The following is a 20,392-nucleotide window of genomic DNA, read 5'->3' as shown; positions in this document are numbered from 1 at the left end:
CTGCCATGACCTGGTCTGTCCACAAGTCTTGTTTCAATTTCCCCAGACATAATGTCTGCATGGGACATAGTTTTGCCTGATGCTATAGCAGTGATCTCATAAAAAATGTGTTGCCTCAATAAACTAATTACTGAGTAGAGGCTTTCATGAATAGAGGTGGTATCTTGTGTCTCAATTTTAGACACAGAGTGTCAATCGTTAGCTTTCATTTACAACCTTTGGCATGGTCTGTTTTGTCTTTATACAAGCAGAATTTCTGACTGCATCAAGTAGGTTTGATCAACAGTAAAGTGGCCATGGGTGTACAAAACTGGTGAAAAAAATCAAAAGTTACAATTACCAGACCTAATAATAATTGAATGTTGGTTGTGTTACAAATAATACACATCAACACCTGCATCTGAAATGTTTGTGCAACCATCTCACTGTTACAAGTTTTTCTCTATGGGAAGTGGCTTGCTGGTATTGGGAGAAACGCCTTTGCTAAAATTCAAACCGATGTCAATGTGTTGAAAATTGTATCATGCCAAGCACAACAGAACCACAACCTGATTGTAAAAGATCACAAAGAAGATGCATTTTCCAAAACTAAAACTTCTTACGCACAATGCTCGTTGAAAATTAAATTGTCAAAATGAAAAATTTTAGTAACTACCGATAGATTCACTGCAACACCACAGTTTTAATGTAGGAATAACAACTTTATTTGCCTTAACACCCTGTTTCGATATGCTGCAGCTCAAAAATGTAATACGAGAAACATATCCATGAAACCATTTACCGTAAAAAAACAAGCAAGGTGTAATGAATGCAACCTGCAAGTGGGGGAACGGATTTGTGCTGGAGTCTTGAACTTTGATGGACAGAATTGTTATCTATTTGATATATTTGGGTTACATTTTTGTTGTGCTGATTGCTGGCAACTTGTAATACTTGTAAATTATCAGATAATAATGGGAAACCACCAATAACAAATGCATAAAGGGTGAATTACCAACATCTTTCTCTTTGGAACACATACTTGGTAGACATGTACAATCACAATAGTCAGCACTGAGTTGCGACTGTCCATAGTAACCAAAGTAAACACTGTAATGGGCATATTGATACGTTTACTGTAAAGTCATGAGATCTTGGACTCTTAACTTGCTAGTGAAAGTTTGTAAATTATCAAACAGTAAGACCTAGTTGTCTTTCTGTCATGAATGGCCTGTTTCACTGTGATCAATAATAACTGGTACGCTATGTGAATACAAAATTTCTATGACAATTCCGGTATACCAGATGTACTACTGATGGATTTGTGCTGCACTAAAAGTAGACTCAGTGAAGAGTTCCAGTGGTTAATGACCAGAGTATATTCCAATTACTGACAAGTGACTAAAATACCCTTGTTTTTTAAATCAGACAAAAACGACCCAAATGACATCACAAGATGACAACTTTATCCCTTGAAAATACATAGAACATACAGGATATTCATTTGGTCTTTACACTCATGAGATACATTCACTAATCTGTATTTATGGTATTCAATTATTGATTAAGGATTTATTGGGGAGAGGGAATGATCAAAAATATGAAACCAAACAATAATGCCACTGCTGTTCTTAGAGTAGGCATGCCCAACACACCTTGGACATTTATAGAAATGCCATTGTGTATACATGTATGTACGTAAATTCGCATACAACTCATGAATGTACATGACAGGTAAACACCTTGTGTCACTTTCATTCAATAGATATTAGACATGCGTGTAATCTCTGAAAGCATACAGTGCTCTGGGAGTTATGAATACTGCACATTAATTTTTAGTAAAAACTTCCATGATGCAAAAACTCCAGCACAAGGTTTCACACAACTCGCAAGTCTGCTGCCGATTCTTTACAGATATCAGTCACTGTCCGGTAATTTAGCAGAGTTCACAGAACCAGTTAAGAACTGCTATGAACAAGCCTATAAAATTGTAAATTTACATGTACTGTGAAGGCTTGGTTCATTAAACTCAGCCATCTTGTTATGTGCGTATCTCACAGTAAAATGATTAAATGTTTTGTTTGCTAGATAATAATGATAAGCTATCATCATAGAAAACTGCAAAAATTCAACGACACAGAAGACAATGAAACTATCAAAACAATTTCATGACACATTATCTAACATGGATCAAATTACAATATAATAAAACAACTTGGAGGGATAGATTATAACTTTCATCTGCCCAATTATATATGACACATACTGTACAGCAAAGCTTATCACCACTGTGCCCATCTGTGTGCTGGGCTTTCTTTACCAATGAGGACATCTAATGGTTAGAATTACAGAATCACAGGCTGCACATAACAAAAGACGTTTCTATACACATTCATCTGTTTTCCTCCAATGGACTGACTCCATCACATCCACCAACACATTGTACATCACAACCTGTTTGTCAAGACCTATACTTCAACGTATACCACTTGAATGTACCTTGTAACAACATGATCACAATCTTTTTCACTTGTTTCTAAATTTACAGTCATATAAAACACTAATGGGTGCACCTATAAGATAGTCACTACCGATACCTTATGATATTGCATCTTGGGTTGTACAGTGTCAATGCAATTACAAAGTCTGATGAGATAAGATAAAATATACTGACTGGCAAATGAATTAAAATGTAGCATGAACCTCCGGTGTCTCATTGCATGCTTGATCTTAAAGTGATTCCACACTGTAAATTCCACTGACCATTACTGTCGTTTTTAAGACTTATCCGGACACCAAACTTGCTAATTACCCAGCAACTTCGCTGATGATATTGAGACTTTGATCGGTAATTACCAAAGCACTTCGGTAATTCACCTCAAACTTGATACTTGATCTGGCTGCATGAGTGCTCCATGGGGTACACAATGTGTATACAAAGTCACTGATAAGTATCATACTAGTGCCATAAACTAATTTGTTACCAGGGGTTGGCATTCCACTGAACAGCATTCCTCAGTAAAACAACATATGTACATGTGTGCTGTTCATCCGTGTGTAACATGTAAACTCAACTACGGAGAGGTTAGGAGAGTATAATGGGTCGTTAGAGTTTGTTAAATTAGTTTTCAGAGCAGAAAAACTATCAGTAACGTTAAAACAAGCTGACATTGGAATTCCTGTTACAGCATGGTGAGGAAAATCCTACATTATCCAGTTTATTTATAATCCTATGACCCTCCGTCTCCATCACCTAAATAGAATAGTCCCACACCACGCATCCACCATTGGTTTTCCTCCTCTAAAACCTACAGTTTCATTCGTTTGAAGCAATTATCCTTTCATCTGTGAAGACTTTTTACCGGTGACTATGACAACTTTCACTGCCAGTTGTTGTTTTCATAAGATGCAGACCATTTGATACTGAGTACACTGAGTTGCAGGCAATGCAGATGCCACTTCACTTTTCACACTGTGCTGTTGATCGGCAAAGTACAAGACATCTTTGTTTCACTTTTTTTTATTTCAAGATATGATTCATGTGAAAAATTTACCAAATGTCACTGATGGGATGGTGTTTTCAATTTCATTTGATGCAGGGATATGAAATACTGTGTTAGTTTAGCTCGGAATCGTTGCTGAGTCTGCCTTTTGGTAATGGTTGTCTATCAGCATAAATGTGATCGAGGAATGCCAGTTCATGGAGATAGAGAGATTGAAAATCTTTTCTGTATTCTAACTTCCTTTACAATTTCTTCAGGTGTAAGTCGATTTCGGAAAGTGATTGAAAGTTTGAGTGGTGTTCAATAATTGTGCCTAATCAGTACAAATTGAGCAGAAAAAGTATTTAAGTAGGACTGTTCAATCAGATATGATGTCCATTGAAGTTACAGAAATCTCTTTTAGTGCAGTTGCAAGTTGTATTTGTCCTGTGCCATTTTCATCACTTTGTTCAGCAATTTTCTGTATGGGTACACTGTTGAAAACTTTGAGTGCAAACTCATGTCTCAAATTGGTTTATGCTATCACTGTATGCACTGAGATGTCGGCGTCTGTGTTTACACTTTGCCACCCATGGAGTTACTGCAGCCAGATCAAGTATCAAGTTTGAGGTGAATTACCAAAGTGCTTTGGTAATTACTGATCAAAGTCTCAATATCATCAGCGAAGTTGCTGGGTAATTAGCAAGTTTGGTGTCCGGATAAGTCGTAAAACCACTGACCATTAAAACATGATATTTTGAAAGTACACAGGAATATTTAATTCAACACAGTAACAGTATCTATGTGGTAATAGCTTCATAAGGCGGTTCATTCACTGTGGAAATCAATGCTAAAAATTACAACGTAAGTACATGTAACATCCATGGTCCATACACTCAAAGTCTCATAAAATTACAGGAATTTCTCAGACTTTTACAGAAATTTTCAAGGACTTTTTGAGGTCTGAATTCCATTATCAAGATATCATTCTTACAGTACATCAGTTTCATATATCATTTGACGTGTCATTTTTACAATATAACAACTGATAATCTTGTCATTTCATTGAAAATTTTGCATGCATTCATCAATTTACAAAGACTTTCTATGGCTCAATTTTGTTTTTTAAGGACTTTTCCAGAAGGCTTTAAAATTCAAGGACTTTGCAGGACCATACATTTCATTTGTCTATGATACATGTATCAGATACATAACACTTGCATTGAGTGACTGAAGAGATGGAACATCACGTTTTTCCTCAACACAACAAAGTTTCACATTTATCACTCAGTCACTTAAGGTGGTATGCACCTCCAATGAAAGTGAGACTTAAACTTTTCCAAAAATTTCCTCGAGGAATCTTTCAACCATTCTCTTTCAAAATCAATAAAAATCAGGGTCACCATGCAAATTTTGGTAGTAGTTAAAGCAATTACCCAATATTTACCGATATTTGAAACTCAAAACTTTAAAATGAACACCCACAAGTTATAGGTGAGAAAAGAAATGAAAAAGTTTGAGAGTCACAGTATCTGTCCCCGAGGCACATTTTACCTTAAGTCACTGAGAGCTACAAATTGCCAGGATATCATGTGACTTTTATCGTATAAACACCATGAACATGATTTCACCTTGAAACTTAATCTTGCAGCACCTTTTTTCAGTTCAGACAAAGTGAAAAACAAGAAACTATAACATTGTACGAAGTTCTACAGACCACATCTAAAAATAGATAAGCCAGATAGCCTGTGAGTCTGAGTACAGTGTGTATCTGATTTAAGAAAAGGTAATCACAAAAAGGTGTCTCTTAAATGTTACTTTTCATCAGCAAGTTAACTGTTAATAACTTTTTTGAAAAAAAACCCACAAGATCAACATTCTGTATCAAGTGTTACATCAATGACAAGAAACACTGCTCCTGTGATAAACTGTAATGAACACATCAATATTTATATTTAAAAGATGTTTTTCTAGAAGTAGATCTATTTTCTCAGGATACATGTAATCAGAAGTGATTGAATGCAATAATCATAAAATGTAAGTCAGCAAAAATATCAATGCCATACATAAAATGAAAAAAAGCAAAGAGACTGAACATTGTAAATATTATGAATGAAAAAATAATGCATGGTATAAAACAAGATAAACACAAAGCTGTGGGATGGCAGTGCAGGAAAAGACTGAACTCTGGTGAAATCTCCTTGTAATATCAAGTAACATAAGGTTTGTAAAATAACTGAATTTCTAACATCTGGTGAGTGAAATAAAAAGACAAGGAGAACAGATTTTGTGCAGTTTGCAAACTGTTAAAATATACAATTGCATTTCTCAAAAATTAAAGCTATTAGTAAACTACTTAATAATTCTAAATAGTTTTGTCACTACCTTACCCTTTAGGTGACTCTAATAGGTCAATTACAAAGGTATTGGATATGGATTGGACCTATTTTGCTGTTTTTTTCAATTTCACTGTATGTGTATAGGTATCATATACAAGGGGTGAAATCTGTAAAAATCATTTAGTTTTGATAGATACAGCTCGTGTTCAAATAGCTATGCAAACCATAGCATATATTGATTATAATCACCATAGAATAACCAGTAATACGTGTAACATTAGAATCTGTCAATAAAATTTAATAAATGTTGATGATAGGCAATTCATTTTCTGAATCATAACTTATTTCCACTCTTCTGTACAGAATGAATTAAAGCTTAATACTTCACACATGCTAATGAAGGACATCTTTAGTGAAAAAGCTAGGATGGATATCACTACATGTGTAAATCACGCATAAATTCCAAAAACTTTTATTTCTCAGTATTGACAATTGTGCCTCCTTCTTCCAACTGTTGTGACATGATCAGCCTTGGAAAATTATCCCTGCATTATCAACCAATGAGGGCCATATCGGCAGTTTAGAAATCTGGACAGAATGGCTATATGTAGAATTATTAGAATATAGTAAAGAAAAATGAATATTGAAAAACTAAATATAACTCTTTTGTGATGTTACTACAAGAACAATTAGGGTGAAAAGTCCAGACTTGTAATTAATTACCCTAACGTACGGGTGACATTTTGAAACCTCTACACACAACAACAGCAATTCTGATGTAGTTTTCAACAAGTCTGCAATGTCAAATTACAGCATCCCTTGTAAATTACCATGTTCAAAAACATGTTAACGAAAATGATGACAGATTGTTAGTGACAAGTAGAAAAGAAACAGAATATACATTAGACTTAGAAAGTCTCTGTTGGTTTCATTTGCTTTCACAAGGAAGGATACATATGACTTTCTCTGAAACTAAAGCAAAATGTAATTAAGTTTTTTCTTCAAAATATTTCATGAGAAGTTATCCGTATTGTAAATTGCAAAGTGAAAAAAACAAAATAAAATAATTAGGCCTGCATCAAAACAAAACAATGGACTATTTTTCATTCCATGGTTGGAGGTGTCTAAAATGATGTCTCTGGTAGTCTTCTGCCACATCAAAACCTCTGGCACAAAAGCGACAAATGTACGGTTTCTTGTGATCTGATTTCCATCCTTTGCCGCATGATCGCTTTCTCACAGAGCTAGGTTGCTCCTTTAACCATTGCGGTTGAAGCATTTTGGAGACCACAGCGGCTCCCGACTGAGATTTCTGTGAATTCCGCTTCCTGCGTCTCTTTCCCGATGACAACCATGGACAGTTTGGTTTATACTTCTTCTTTGTTGTTGCAAAGTTTTGGCCTTGGTTCTGTGAACTTCGTTCATCAGATAAAATGACAGGTTTCTTAGTTTTCACAGAGCTAACTACATCAGACGTTTTGGACACTGCAGCACTGCTAGCATGAGTTCTTGGTAAGGAAGATGTTGCATCATTGTTCGTGGTTTGTAATATGACCATTGCATTGTAAGATTCTGATGGTCTCACAAAAAGTTCATCTGACTGTACATCACTGACTGTCTCACTGAAAGTTTTGCTGTCATTTGATCTTTGTGATCTTGTCTTTGGTCTTACTTCTTCACCATCATTAGTAATAGAAGCCTGACTATTGGTTCTCACACCATCACCTTCTCTCAGCTCAGTCTGTAAGTTTGACTTCTCCACGTTGTTTCCGGTCTTTGGTTTTCGTCTTCGCCTTCGTTTTGTCGACCATAGATTGCTGCTTTTGGTTCTCTTTCTCTTGACCGCCTTTGAAGCTTTACTGACAACCATGCCTCCTGTTTGTTCAGATTCTGCCGCTGATAAGGCTGTGCCAGGACGACCAATAGTGGTACCTGTAGCACTTGCACTTGAAATGGAACAACCAATGGCAGGTGCTGTTACATTTGCATTTGGATCAGGACCAATAGAGGCAGAGGTTACACTAGCACTAGGAGCAGGAATGACAGCTGCTGTTACAGTTACATTTGGAACTGCAGATTTGGTCAGCTCTATTTTCCTCCTTTTCTTCCTCCGTTTACCGGTTGACAACCATGGACACTGTATTTTTCTCTTCTTGATTGCTTTGACGACAGATTCAGACACTTTTTGAGCACTTGAAAGTTCAGTTGGAAGTTTGACAAATGTTACTTGCTGCACTTCTGCAGCAATGTCTTTCCTTCTTAAATTGGACTTCTTTGGATGATTTGTTTCCTTCTTAGCGCTTTGAACAGATGAAACTTGAACTATTTGTTGATTTCTTTGCACATCATCTCTTAACGAAACACCCTGACCGGGTTCGACTCTCCTCTTCTTTGAATTATGACCTGTCATAGCTTCATCTAGGACATCAGCACTAGTGCCATGCGCTGCTTCTTGGTGGCAAATCACATCTGTGACAGTCAACATCTTGTCAGGGCAAAACTCACACTTGATGAGGTGATCATGGTGTTTGGCTACGTGCTTCTCATACTGATCTAGACCAACACTTTGGTGATGACACAAATGACACTGGAAGAGGGAGTTCTTGCCTTTGGTGATGTGATAATGCTTATGCATAATGAGGCCAGTCACCGTATCACTCTGAAACTCACACTGGTAGCATTTATACTTCTTCACATCTTCATTTTCTATCACCACTAACAGCTGATTGCAATGCGCCTTTTCATGTTCTTTTAGTTCATCAGCACTGCCAGCTTCAAATTTACACTTCTTGCAACAGACTTTGACAGCTGACCTGCGCTTTCTCTTCTTTCCGAGATTAAGCCTCAATATGGAGTGGGCTTTTTTTGATCCAACATGCTTCAATTTGACGTGCCTTCGTAAAATCGTTTTGTTTTGAAAGGACATGTTGCACTTGCTGCAGTTGAGGACTTTTTCATCAATGTCATGATATTCCTCAATATGTCGCTTGATCTTTTCAGAATCAAAGCTGCAAATGCCACAGTAGTCGCATAGATGTACAGGCAAATCATGTGTATAGCAATGGTAGCCCAAAGCCTGTCTGGTAGTGAAGCCCAACAAACACATCTCACATTTATAAGGCTTCCCTTCATGCTCCAGCTGTAAATGTGCTTGCAATTTATTTCATTTTCAACATCAAGGCAGCAGATTCTGCATTGACGATGAGTTTTTGTCCTGTGTAGCTTCATATCCTTTGGCGAGTCGGTCCTAAACTGGCAAAACTTACAGTTGTATTTGGATTCTTTTGCATTCATTGCCATCTCCTCTACTTCCTCTTTCTCTTCTGATGTGAGGTTAACTTCAGTTGATGTACCATTCTCATCATCCAATGTCACATCATCAGAACACTGTTGTTTATTTACATCACTTTGGATATCTCCTTTTCTTCCAGGCTTGACATTTGTATTCTTTTTCCTTCCTCTTCTCCTTGTATCATCCTTTCTGCTAACATCTTCCCTCTTTGCAATCTCTGCATCATCTTTGTCTTCATCTTTGCCACGTTCTTCATATTTCAGCAATTTTTTTGTATTTGACCTGAGATTCATATCATTCAACTTCCTGTCATTTTTATCCACTTCCTGTTTTTCTTTCATACTATTTGAGCTACCATCACATTTCAATTTTTCCTCAGTGGCCAACATACCATCAGAATCACTTCCATTTGATACACTATTTGGGCTGCAGTCATTCTTTCCTTTTTCCTGAATTGCAAGAACACCATCAGGATCACTTCCAGACGATCTTTCTGTTTTCCCGTCTGCAACACTATTGCCATCACTGTGGCATTGCCCTGATGTGTGCTGAAGGACACTCTGACTCACTGGTTCTGTCTGCAGGGAGTCCTGGCCAATAACACCCGTTAGAGTCATTTCACTTGATTCAAATATTCCTCTTTCAATGCAATCTGAGACATTATTAGAGTCTTGATTATTTCTTTTATTGTCCACGCCTTCAATCAAATCACCCGATTCTTTGTGATGATTTTGTTCAACATGCGATTCTAACTTGGATTCCTGGCAGAAGATTCCACAAAACTGACACTTGACTAACCCATGTTTTCTGGCATGTTCCAGCAACAGATACGATGCAGCGAAATTCTTTGGACACTCTGGGCACTTGTATCGCAGTCTCCTACTATCACATTTAGACGTATGATGTACGTATGCATTGTAGTATCTGTATTCCTTATTGCACACATTACAAATTAATTTTTCAGGTCCTGAGGTTTTGGATTCAGGCTTGCAAATGTTACTTTCTGCATTTGTCAGATAATCATTATTATCTATTTTTTTCAAAGATTCGTTGACATTGTCATCATCTTTTGCTTCAGGATTCAGAGTTTCTCCAGCAGCTGCATCATCACCTTCTCTTTCTATAACTAGATTATCTTCTCCAGCATCTCCTTTGTCTTCAGCTGAAACTTCTGGCTCAACATCTCCATCAGTTAATTTATCCCCCTCAGTGTTGCATACATTTTCACAACTAGTCTGAGGCTGACTCTCGTTGGAAGTAACGCCTTTATGTGATTTCATGTTATGATAGGCCAGGTTGAACAACGTCGAAGTTGAATACGGGCAGATCTCACATGTTAACTGTTTTCCCTCGCCAGTCTTCCATTTAAAATTCTCCACTTTTCCACTTTTGCCTGATTTTTCACTACTATTCAACGGCTGCATCTTTGTAGTATAAACACACTTTTCCCGATCCCTCACGAAACTAAAATTTGAAATATCTGGATCTGACTCTTGAACAGTCTGAGATTTACTTCTCCCTCTTCTGTTATCCACACCCACATTTGAAACACTTGGAGTCCACTCTGTAACACTATGGGATTTCATTTTCTTAGTTCTCGGCATTTTTTCAAGGTTGTGTGATTTCACATGACTGGCAAGACTTGACAAGATGCAAGTTGAGTACTGACAGATGTTACACTGGAACTTCTTTCTGTGGAACTTGCCGAGATGCATCTCATATTTTTCAATCACGTCAAATCCTCTGTCACATAAGTTACAGTAGAATGGGTAATAATCCATTTTCTCTTCAGGACTACCGAACAATCTAGGTTTCACAGACTTTAGGGCTTCTCTTTTTGAATTGGCGTTTGTCTTTATATGCTTATGGTGTACACTTGACATATGTTGTTGTACTGATCTAGGAAGACGGAATCTTTTGGGGCAAAACTCACATGGGAATCCTTTTTCTCCAATTCCCATTTCAGGTGACTTTCTGTCTTTTTTGTTACTGATTTTCTTTGCTTCATTTGCTCCTTCTTTTTCACCAAATCTGATAGCAGATAGCTTTTCAGATGTTTTGTTTGTATTCAGGGATGGAGTGGAAGCATCCTTGTTCTGATCAGGTTTCTCTACATGCAGTGGATTTGGAATCGGTAACACCATAGTACCCTCTGCAAAAGACCAGCTTCCTTCTGATACTTGACCTATGACCCCTGGCTTCACTGTCTGACTACTGGACTTGCTATCGGTCTCTTCACTAGGAGTATGTGACTTCTTATCAGCATCATTATTTGCCAAAGCTGCTTGGGTGGGTTGGTCTCTTAAACTTACTGTAAACACTGCATTTTCACCTTTCTTCTGGGGGATATTTTCGTTCACCATTTTCTCAGCTGTTTTCAGCAATGGTAATATGAGAGGGGTTATAACACTGATTACATCAAGATTCTTGAGTGCAACTTCAGGTATTTGCAATCTGATCTCTTTGTAACGTTTAGCAGGACTGTTTCCGTCCCTGATGGGTACCTTGACAAACACCATCACACAATTTTCATTCAATATTTTATGCATAGAGATGATAGTGCCACCAGGCAGTTTACTCTTTGGTGATGTGGTCGGTTTACTTGCTGATTCCTTTCCAGTTCTACTGCCTGTTAGGATGATAGAGGGCGGACTTTGGCTCAGTTGGCTCTTCTTGTGATCGTTACTTCTAGACATCGTTATGTCTAAGTTGTTATTCGAATGTGCATTCCCAATTTTGTCATAAATTTGCACTGATACATCTTCTTCGTTTGCATTCTTTGATGTGTCAATTGTTTGGCCAGCTGTTGGTTGACTTGGTTGGCCTACCGGCGGTTGACTGGTTTGGCCTACCAGCGGTTGACTTGTTTGGCCTACTGGCGGTTGACTTGTTTGGGCCACTGGCGGTTGACTTGTTTGGCCTGCTTGTGGTTGACTTGTTTGAACGGCTGTTGATTGACTTGTTGGGCCAGCTGTTGGTTGAGTTTGACCTAATGGTGGTTGACTTGTTTGACCAGGTGTTGGTTGACTTGTTTGGCAAGCTGCTGGTTGACTTTGTTGACCTAATGGTGGTTGACTTGTTTGACCAGCTGCTGGTTGACTTGTTTGGCCAGCTGTTGGTTGACTTGGTTTACCTATTGGTGGTTGACTTGTTTGGTCTACTGCTGATTGACTTGTTTGGCCTCTTGATAGTTGAACTGTCTCACCAGCTGTGGGTTGGTTTGTTTGGCCTGATGATGATTGAATTGCTTGGTCAGCGGTTGGTTGGCTTGTTTGGCCTAATGGTGGTTGACTTGTTTGGCCAGCTGTTGGTTGACTTGGTTGACCTAATGGTGGTTGACTTTTTTGGCCTACTGCTGGTTGACTTGGTTGGCCTATTGAAGGTTGACTTGTTTGGCCTCTTGGTAGTTGAATTGTTTCACCAGCTGTGGGTTGGCTTGTTTGGCCTGATGGTGATTGAATTGCTTGGCCAGTGGTCAGTTGGCTTGTTTGGCCTGATGGTGGTTGACTTATTTGACAAGCTGTTGGGTTGCTTGTTTGGCCTGATGGTGGTTGGCTTGTTTGGCCTAATGGTGGTTGACTTGTTTGGCCTGACAGTGGTTGATTTGTTTGGCCTAATGGTTTTTGCCTTGTTTGACCAGCTGTTAGCAGGTTTGCTTTGCCTGACAGTGGTTGATTCATTTGGCCAGCTGTTGGTTGACTTGTTTGATCACCTTGTTGACTCTTTTGGGCAGATGGTGGTTGACTTGTTTTGCCTAATGGTGGTTGACTTGTTTGACAAGTTGTTAGTTGACTTGTTGGGCCCAGTGGCAGTTGACTAGTTTGGCCAGCTGTTGGTTGGCTTTTTTGGTTAGCTATTGGTTGACTTGCTTGGCCTAATGAGGGTTGACTTGTTTGAAAAGCAATTAGTTGACATATTTGGCCTAATGGCGGTCGACTTGTTTGACCAGTTGTTGGTTGACTTGTTGGGCCTAATGGTGGTTGACTTGTTTGACCAGCTGTTGGCTGGTTTGTTTGGCTAGCTGTTGGTTGACTTGTTTGCCCTAATGAGGGTTGACTTGTTTCAACAGCTGTTGGTTGACTTGTTTGACCCAATAGTTGAAAACCTGTTTGGTTTGAAGGTGGATTACTTTTTTGGCCTTCTGATGGTTGAATTAAGTCTGTGTTTGGTTGACTTGTTTTGACAGCTGGTGATTGACTTGTTCCGTCTTCTGAGAGTTGACTTGTTCGGGTTGATTGCTGTTGACTTATTTTTCCTACTGTATCTTGAATTGTCTTTACTGCTGGTTGTTGAGTAGTTTTGACTTCTGGTGGTCGACTTTTGTGCTCTTGTTCTGGTTGATTTGTTACGTCTACATCATGTTGCTTTGTTTGAACAATTGTTTGTTGACTTGTTTGGACTTCTTGACTTGTTTTTTCTGTTGTTGGTTGACTGGTTTTTATTGCTGCTGGTCGACTCTTCTGAAATTCTTGTGGCTGGCCAGTTTCTGGTTGACTTGTTTTGCTTGCTGGTAGTTGGTGTGTTAAGTCTGCATCTGGTTGATTCATTTGAACAGTAAGCAATTGACTTGTTTGGCCTGCTGTTGGGTGGCTTGTTTGTACTTTGAGAGGTGAACATAATAATAGGTCTATGTCTGATTTACTTGCATGGCCTGCTGGTTGTTTACTCATCAGATTTGTGACTGGCTGACTATTTTTGCCTTCTGGTGATTGACTTGTCTGAATTTCAGGTGGTTCACTTGTTTGTTTCACATCTAGATCAAAACTTTTATGTAGTTCCCTTGTTTGACCTACTGTTGGTTCACTTCTTTTGGCTGCTTGTAGTTGACTTGTTTGTTGCATATCTGGGCATGTGTTGCGGTTTCTTGTGTCATTCTGTTTGTAACTACCAACGAATACGATTTCTCCTTCTGCACTTGCCTTTTGTTTATGTTCTGATTGCAAATAAACTGCTATGTTGCTCTGTTGTGGTGGTGGTTTGTCTGCCTTGTCTGGAATCTTTGTTTCTGAATTACCAGTTTGCATTTTGGAGTCCGTATATGCCAAAACTATCACTTGGGAAGAGTGTGATTCATCAGGTGTACATTTTGGAAGAATTGGACGATACCCTGATTTTATGATCTGTTGTCGGGTTGTAAAGGTTTGACACTTTGATTTTGAAGTTCTCCCTTGATGAGTCTTCTGTGTTTTGGATGTATCACCCTGCAATATCATTGATGGAGCTTCTTGAAAAATTACGCCCGGTTTGCCTGTCTCATCATTTCGCAGATCACATACCAGTATTTCATTAGTGCCAACACTCGTCACTGGTTGTTGACATTCATTATCTACATCACCACTTGGCAAGTTTCTTTCTGTAATATGGTCAGTCATTCTGCTACCGGGCAAAGAAGCTTCCTGTGCATGTTTCTTGGCGTCTTCACTACATGTCAATTCGGATGATGCTGTTGAGTTTGTTTGAATCCCCGTATTATGACTGGTTGAACCCAACACAATTGGTTGCTGGAGATTTTTATCTGTATAGACAATTCTAACCTCTGATTCACCAGTTGACTTAGAAGTAGAACAAACTACTTGACAAATTGTTGGTTCTTTCCTTATCATCTTTGAGGATGATTTGTCTTCAGTTAAGCATTCTGACGTCGCTCTGGTATCTAACTGACCCTGTGACTTGGCAGCTCCAATGAGTTGTACATCATCATTTCCTGTTTTTGATATCGTAACTTTTACTGTTGTAGGAGATACTGGACTTGTAACAGTTAAGTTTTCAGGTCCTCTCACTGGAGTTGAATTTGGCATAGTTGTCTGTGCTGAGACTGAGAGACTTGGTACTGTAACTGTTTTATGTTGTAGCTGTGGTACTTTACTCCGTGCATTATCTTCTGATTCAGCTGACACTGCAGAGGACATCTTTTGGCTACCAGATTCGGCCAAGGGTACATCTTTCACATTCATACTTACTGAGGGCATCATTGAAGTTGGCACATATGGTACAACTGCCATATTTGATAGTGACGACTTCATCTCTATGATTTCAACTTCCTGTGAGGATTTCTCAGCATGCTTTTTCAAAATTCCAAGCATAGCTTGTGAAGCAGGCAGTGATTGTGACATTCGCTGCTGTTGTGTCACCTCATCTTGATCTGTCTCTGATATTCCAATTCTGATTTCTCTGCCTGTACTGCTTCTTTGCAAATTTAAGCTGTCAGTAACTTTTCTCTCCTTACAAACTGCATCTGTTCGGCCAGATTGCACAGAATTTACGGCTCCAGCAGTTACTGCAGGTTTTGTCGCACAACAAACATGATTTGACTTCTGTTTAACTGCTATCTTTTCATGCAGCACAATTACATCATCATTTGACTGAGTTGCAAAAGACTTTCTCACCTCGATGATACAGTCTTCTTCAACTTCAGCTCTTTGGCGAACTTGTTCTAAATCTGCCTTGTCTTGTTGGGGCACATTTTGGATCTGACTTGATGTTGCAGGCACATTATGAGAAAACTCAGACATCTTCAACCCTGTCTGTGCAGTGACAGATTCCTTAGTCAGCGTTTGGTGTTGTGATACGTCGATAGAAGATTCCGCTGGTGACATTTTATTAAACAATTCCATTTTGTGAGATTTCTTTGGCGAAAATCCATTGGCGACTAATTCTGGAGATACTCTTCCATAAACAGCAAGTTCTTGAACTTCAGCACATTGGTCAGTTGATGTAACAGGTGGCTGTCCCCTTTGCAATGTTTGGTCAATATGAATAGTCTGACAGACATCAAGAGCTGTAGCTGTAGCACCTTCGACACTAACCTTACCCTGTTGATTACTCTTTGATGTCATGATTTGAGTAGAGTGTTGTTGACTTTCTTTCATCAAAGCATCTTCTTTTGTCAATGTTGCTGCATTTGGTATTATTTCAATATCCTCATCTGTTTTATCAGTTTCATCACTACATCTGTCATTTTGTTGCACTACAACTTCATTCTCTGACAAGCTAGTTTTGTAATCCTTTGATGCACACTGCATGTCTGCACTATGGCTCATCTCCTCGGAAGTATTTCCTCTTACCGTATCTACAACGTCTAAAGTCTCACTAGATGGACTCTCAACATGCAAGTCTTCGTAGAGAAGCAATATTTCCCTCCTCCTGGGTTTTCCAAACTTTGGCACTTCACAAGTGGATGTGACTGGAACCCAGGTGAACTGTTCATCATGTGTTGATTCGAATAATGCACTAGGGCATCTTGACTTGACTTTGTCATCCGGAATAGCTTTCACCTCAGCACTGTTCTGTACCCCTCGCCCTGTGTCTGCTTGCCAAAGAACAGCTTCACCTTTTGGCTGAACAGTTGCACGTTTCAGAATTATAGGTTTGTGATTCTTGTTGACTGTTGATTCTGCACGGTGCATTCTTGAAGTAGCTTGGTTTACTCCAAACTGAGGCTGTTCCTGCACTGCTGAGTTTCCTAATATTAATCTGGATGGCTGATGCGGAGAGTCAGAAACTGCTTTTTGAGTTGAAAGTGCTTTGCCAACTGGCATGGTGCAGGTAGGTTGTGATGGAAGATACACTGATGAAGACGCACATGCAGAGTTGGTGATAGTTGAGTAAACAGCTCTTGGGTCGTGTGATGGTCTACTGCTTACAGCATTCTGCATAGCCGAGGTGCTTGTATCTTGAGGAGCACTAGTCAGCAGAACGCCCAATGGCACTTGTGTGTAAACGGCAGCCTCTGTGGTATGTTTAACTGGAATTGATTGTGAAATGGTGGCAACAGATGTAGATGTCAGAGGTGTAAATTTTGCAAAAGTCGGTGAAGGAGAATCAGTTGAATCTATCGACAAAGAATTTCTGTTGACAGCTGTTTGTGATGGCTTTGTTTCAACAGGAGTTGAATCTTGCGGAACAGTAACAGCTGATGGAACAGTCAAAATTCTGTGTCCAGTTAAAGTGGCTTCCACAAGGTTTTGTTCTTTGGATGAGATACTTGGCTCACTGACAGTGCTTGGCACTGATGATGGCATACTAGTAGCTGTTGGTACTGATCCAGGTAGTGTAGCTGATGTACCTGTACCTGGTGAAATAATGACAACACATGGAACAGAGGTTGACGCACTTTTTGATTGAATGGCAGAACCTTGTGCTGGTTTATTGGACAACGAAAGCACTTCTGTTGGTGAGCTAACCACATTTGAGACAAAGCTTGGTGCTGATCTTGGTTGAGATGAAGCATTTTGATCAATTTTCGGACGTTGCTTGGCTGCAACAACAGCTTCTAAATTCTTCCCATCAACTGCACTGTTCTGCATATCATGTTCTTGAACATGGAGGCGTATCTGGCCTTGTGACTCAAACTCTTTATCACAAATAGCACACACATATGCACAGTCAGGATTTTCAACAGTGGAGTCCAGATATCTCCTTCTCTGGGCACTGGTCTGTAAAATGACAAATAAAGCTGTGTGTTAGATGTTTTTAGCTCCCATAGCCATATGTATATATGGCAATGGAAGCTATTCTTATAGGCTAGGGAAATGTCTGTATGTATGTATGTCTGTATGTCTGTATGTCTGTATGTCTGTATGTCTGTCCGTCAACATCAAAAACTCCAAAACCGCTGTACATTTCATCTTGATATTTGGTGTGTACATGGATGATGGGCTGTAGATGAGATTTTGTTCAAATGAAGTTGTCATTGCCAAAAATATGCAAATTAAGTGAAAAAATGTAAAAACAGTCAAAATTGATAAAAACTCAATAACCACTGAGCAGATTACATGCAAAATTAGCATGTAAGGGATGGACCATTAGATCTTGGGAGGGGGGGTGGTCACAATGAAATTGTGAAAATTTTTTTTTTACTATTGTAAATTTCTGAATTTTTTTTTTTCCAATTGAGATTAGCTGTGCAAATTTTTTTTTTCAGAGTAAATTTTCAGATTTATAATTTTTTTTTAGTTCGTCGCTGTCTGAAGATAAGAGGGCAAAGATGTGGTGCCAAGCATCACAAGCGGCCACGAAGCGGTCACGGCGGGGGGGGGGGGGAGGTCAGGAGAGGGGTGTCCCCTTGCTGCTGTTGGAGCTTTTGAAATATAGAGATTAAAATGGTGTTATTTGGTGGCACTTGGGGAGTACTTTTGCGGGGGGAGGTCAGGAGGGGGTGTCCCCCTCCTGCCGTTGGAGCTTTTGAAAAATAGAGATTATAATGGTGTTATTGGTGGCACTTGGGGAGTATTTTTGCGGGGGGAGGTCAGGAGGGGGTGTCCCCCTCCTGCCGTTGGAGCTTTTGAAAAATAGAGATTATAATGGTGTTATTTGGTGGCACTTGGGGAGTATTTTTGCGGGGGGAGGTCAGGAGGGGGGTGTCCCCCCTCCTGCCGTTGGAGCTTTTGAAAAATAGAGATTATAATGGTGTTATTTGGTGGCACTTGGGAGTATTTTTTGCGGGGGGAGGTCAGGAGGGGGGTGTTCCCCCCTCCTGCTGTTGGAGCTTTTGAAAAATAGAGATAAAAATGGTGTTATTTGTTACTATTTTGGTTTCCTGGCTTCCCTTTCTACTGCGTGGTGAAATGCCTACATTCACCCCACCAAACATCATGCATATCTCATGATTTACAATGATTTTGACAAGCTGAGAAGCTAAAATAAGCTAAATAATATAGTTAAAATTGCATATTTTGTGTTTTTAGAGCAATTGATGCACTTTTTTGATCAAAACATCTATTTCTCTGTAGCAGCATGTCCAAATTGATTGGATGTGTATAGATGTGTTGAAATTTCAATATTTGTCTTTTTAGGGCAATTTATGCCATTCATGGTCAAAAAATCTGTATTCTCTGAAAGGGCTTGTCCAATTTCTTTGAAATTTGCTACACAAAAACGATTATTCATGCAGATTTATTCAGTATTTGCTATCGAGAAACTTCCAAAGTTCAACCCTTTTGTGTGTTTTTGTGTTGGGATTTGTTGGATAGATGGCATTCTACGTACGGTAGTGTATTGTTGAATGTTAAAACATGTGTTGCTGTTGTTTTTTGAGGCTGTTTTTTGAGAAAAAAGAATTGAAAATGCCTTTTTAAAAGCAAAATAACACATAATGACTTGATATGTTGTTTTATCATTATTGACGTGTTTCTACTTGTTCACCCATTCTTGCATTCATCATTGCAATAAAATGCTGTGAAAAAAATGAAACTGATGTGGCCTGCATCTGTTTACCTTGATCTTAAAAGGCAAATACAACTTTCTGTCTTGACAACCATACCATAGTTTCAATGTTTTACCTAGTGTACCTGCTTGGTTTGTACGCAGGAAACAAGTAGAAAACAGGCTCTATAATTTCATAATTTTCAAGTGATCAAATACAAAAGTCCTGAAAAGCTAAGATAATCACAACTTCCAGTATAAGGGATACAGTCACTCTAAATGTTAAATTACAATGAAAAATGTGCCTGGAGGATGTACTAAAAAATACAGAAAGTTGCTTTCAGTCGGTAAAATCTAAAAAAAATTCAAAATTTTAAAGACTTTGCAGATTTTTTTTTTACGCCTTTGTCTTCCGATTTATTTTTTTTTTATTTTGCAAACTAGTTTGAAGATTTTTTTTTTCCTAACTTTTTGCTCTGAAAATTTTTTTTTTCTGTTTTTGACCACCCCCCCCTCCCAAGATCTAATGGTCCGTCCCTAAGTACTTTAGGCTGACATGAAATGATTGTGCACATCTTGGGTCAGTATCTTGGACTTGCTATTTTTCATGAATTTTTTTGTAATTTTCTCCCATTTTTGGTCAAAAAATTCTTCTTCTCTGAAACCACAAGTCTGATTGTTGATTTGAAACTAGGTATGGAAGTGCATAGGAGTGACCTTTCCCAAATTAGGACAAATCGTGGTGAAATTTGCATATTTTTAGTTTACACGTCCATAGACTCCCATGTATAAGGCAGATCTCCATAGACTCCCATGTATAAGGCCACGAAAAATAAAAATTTAGTTTCTCATCGTATTCATATTGCAAAAAGGATGCAGTGACACAATTTTTAGTCCCCACGGATGAAGTCCAGTGGGCTTATAGATTGGGTCATGTCCGTCTGTTCGTCCATCCGTGAGTCCATCCGTTCACGCAGATATCTCAGATATTTTGACAAAATGTCATGTGACCCCAATGACCTTTGACCTCAAATATACATATATGGCCATAACTAAGTAACCCCAAGTGCTACACCCTTCATATTTGGTATGATGGGACACCTTATGACACCACATATTGTACTTCATTTATTATGCGCATACCTAATTTTGAGCTA

General features: G+C 38.8%; 1 protein-coding gene across 1 annotated transcript in view; it reads right to left on the bottom strand.

The window, feature by feature from the left end:
* Positions 1 to 4,216: 4,216 nt before the first annotated feature.
* The window catches only part of LOC139119808 (mucin-5AC-like), a 52,368-nt gene continuing 36,192 nt past the window's right edge, over positions 4,217 to 20,392 (bottom strand). The window contains exon 3 of the mRNA XM_070683712.1: positions 4,217 to 17,527. Within this exon, the coding sequence (XP_070539813.1) occupies positions 8,681 to 17,527 (8,847 nt within the window). The 3' untranslated portion in view covers positions 4,217 to 8,680. The remainder of the gene's footprint in view (positions 17,528 to 20,392) is intronic.

Source organism: Ptychodera flava, chromosome 20, assembly GCF_041260155.1.
Source record: "Ptychodera flava strain L36383 chromosome 20, AS_Pfla_20210202, whole genome shotgun sequence".
Classification (NCBI taxonomy): domain Eukaryota; kingdom Metazoa; phylum Hemichordata; class Enteropneusta; family Ptychoderidae; genus Ptychodera; species Ptychodera flava.
The sequence above is the reverse complement of the archived record's forward strand: the minus strand, read 5'-3'. Positions and strand labels throughout refer to the sequence as shown.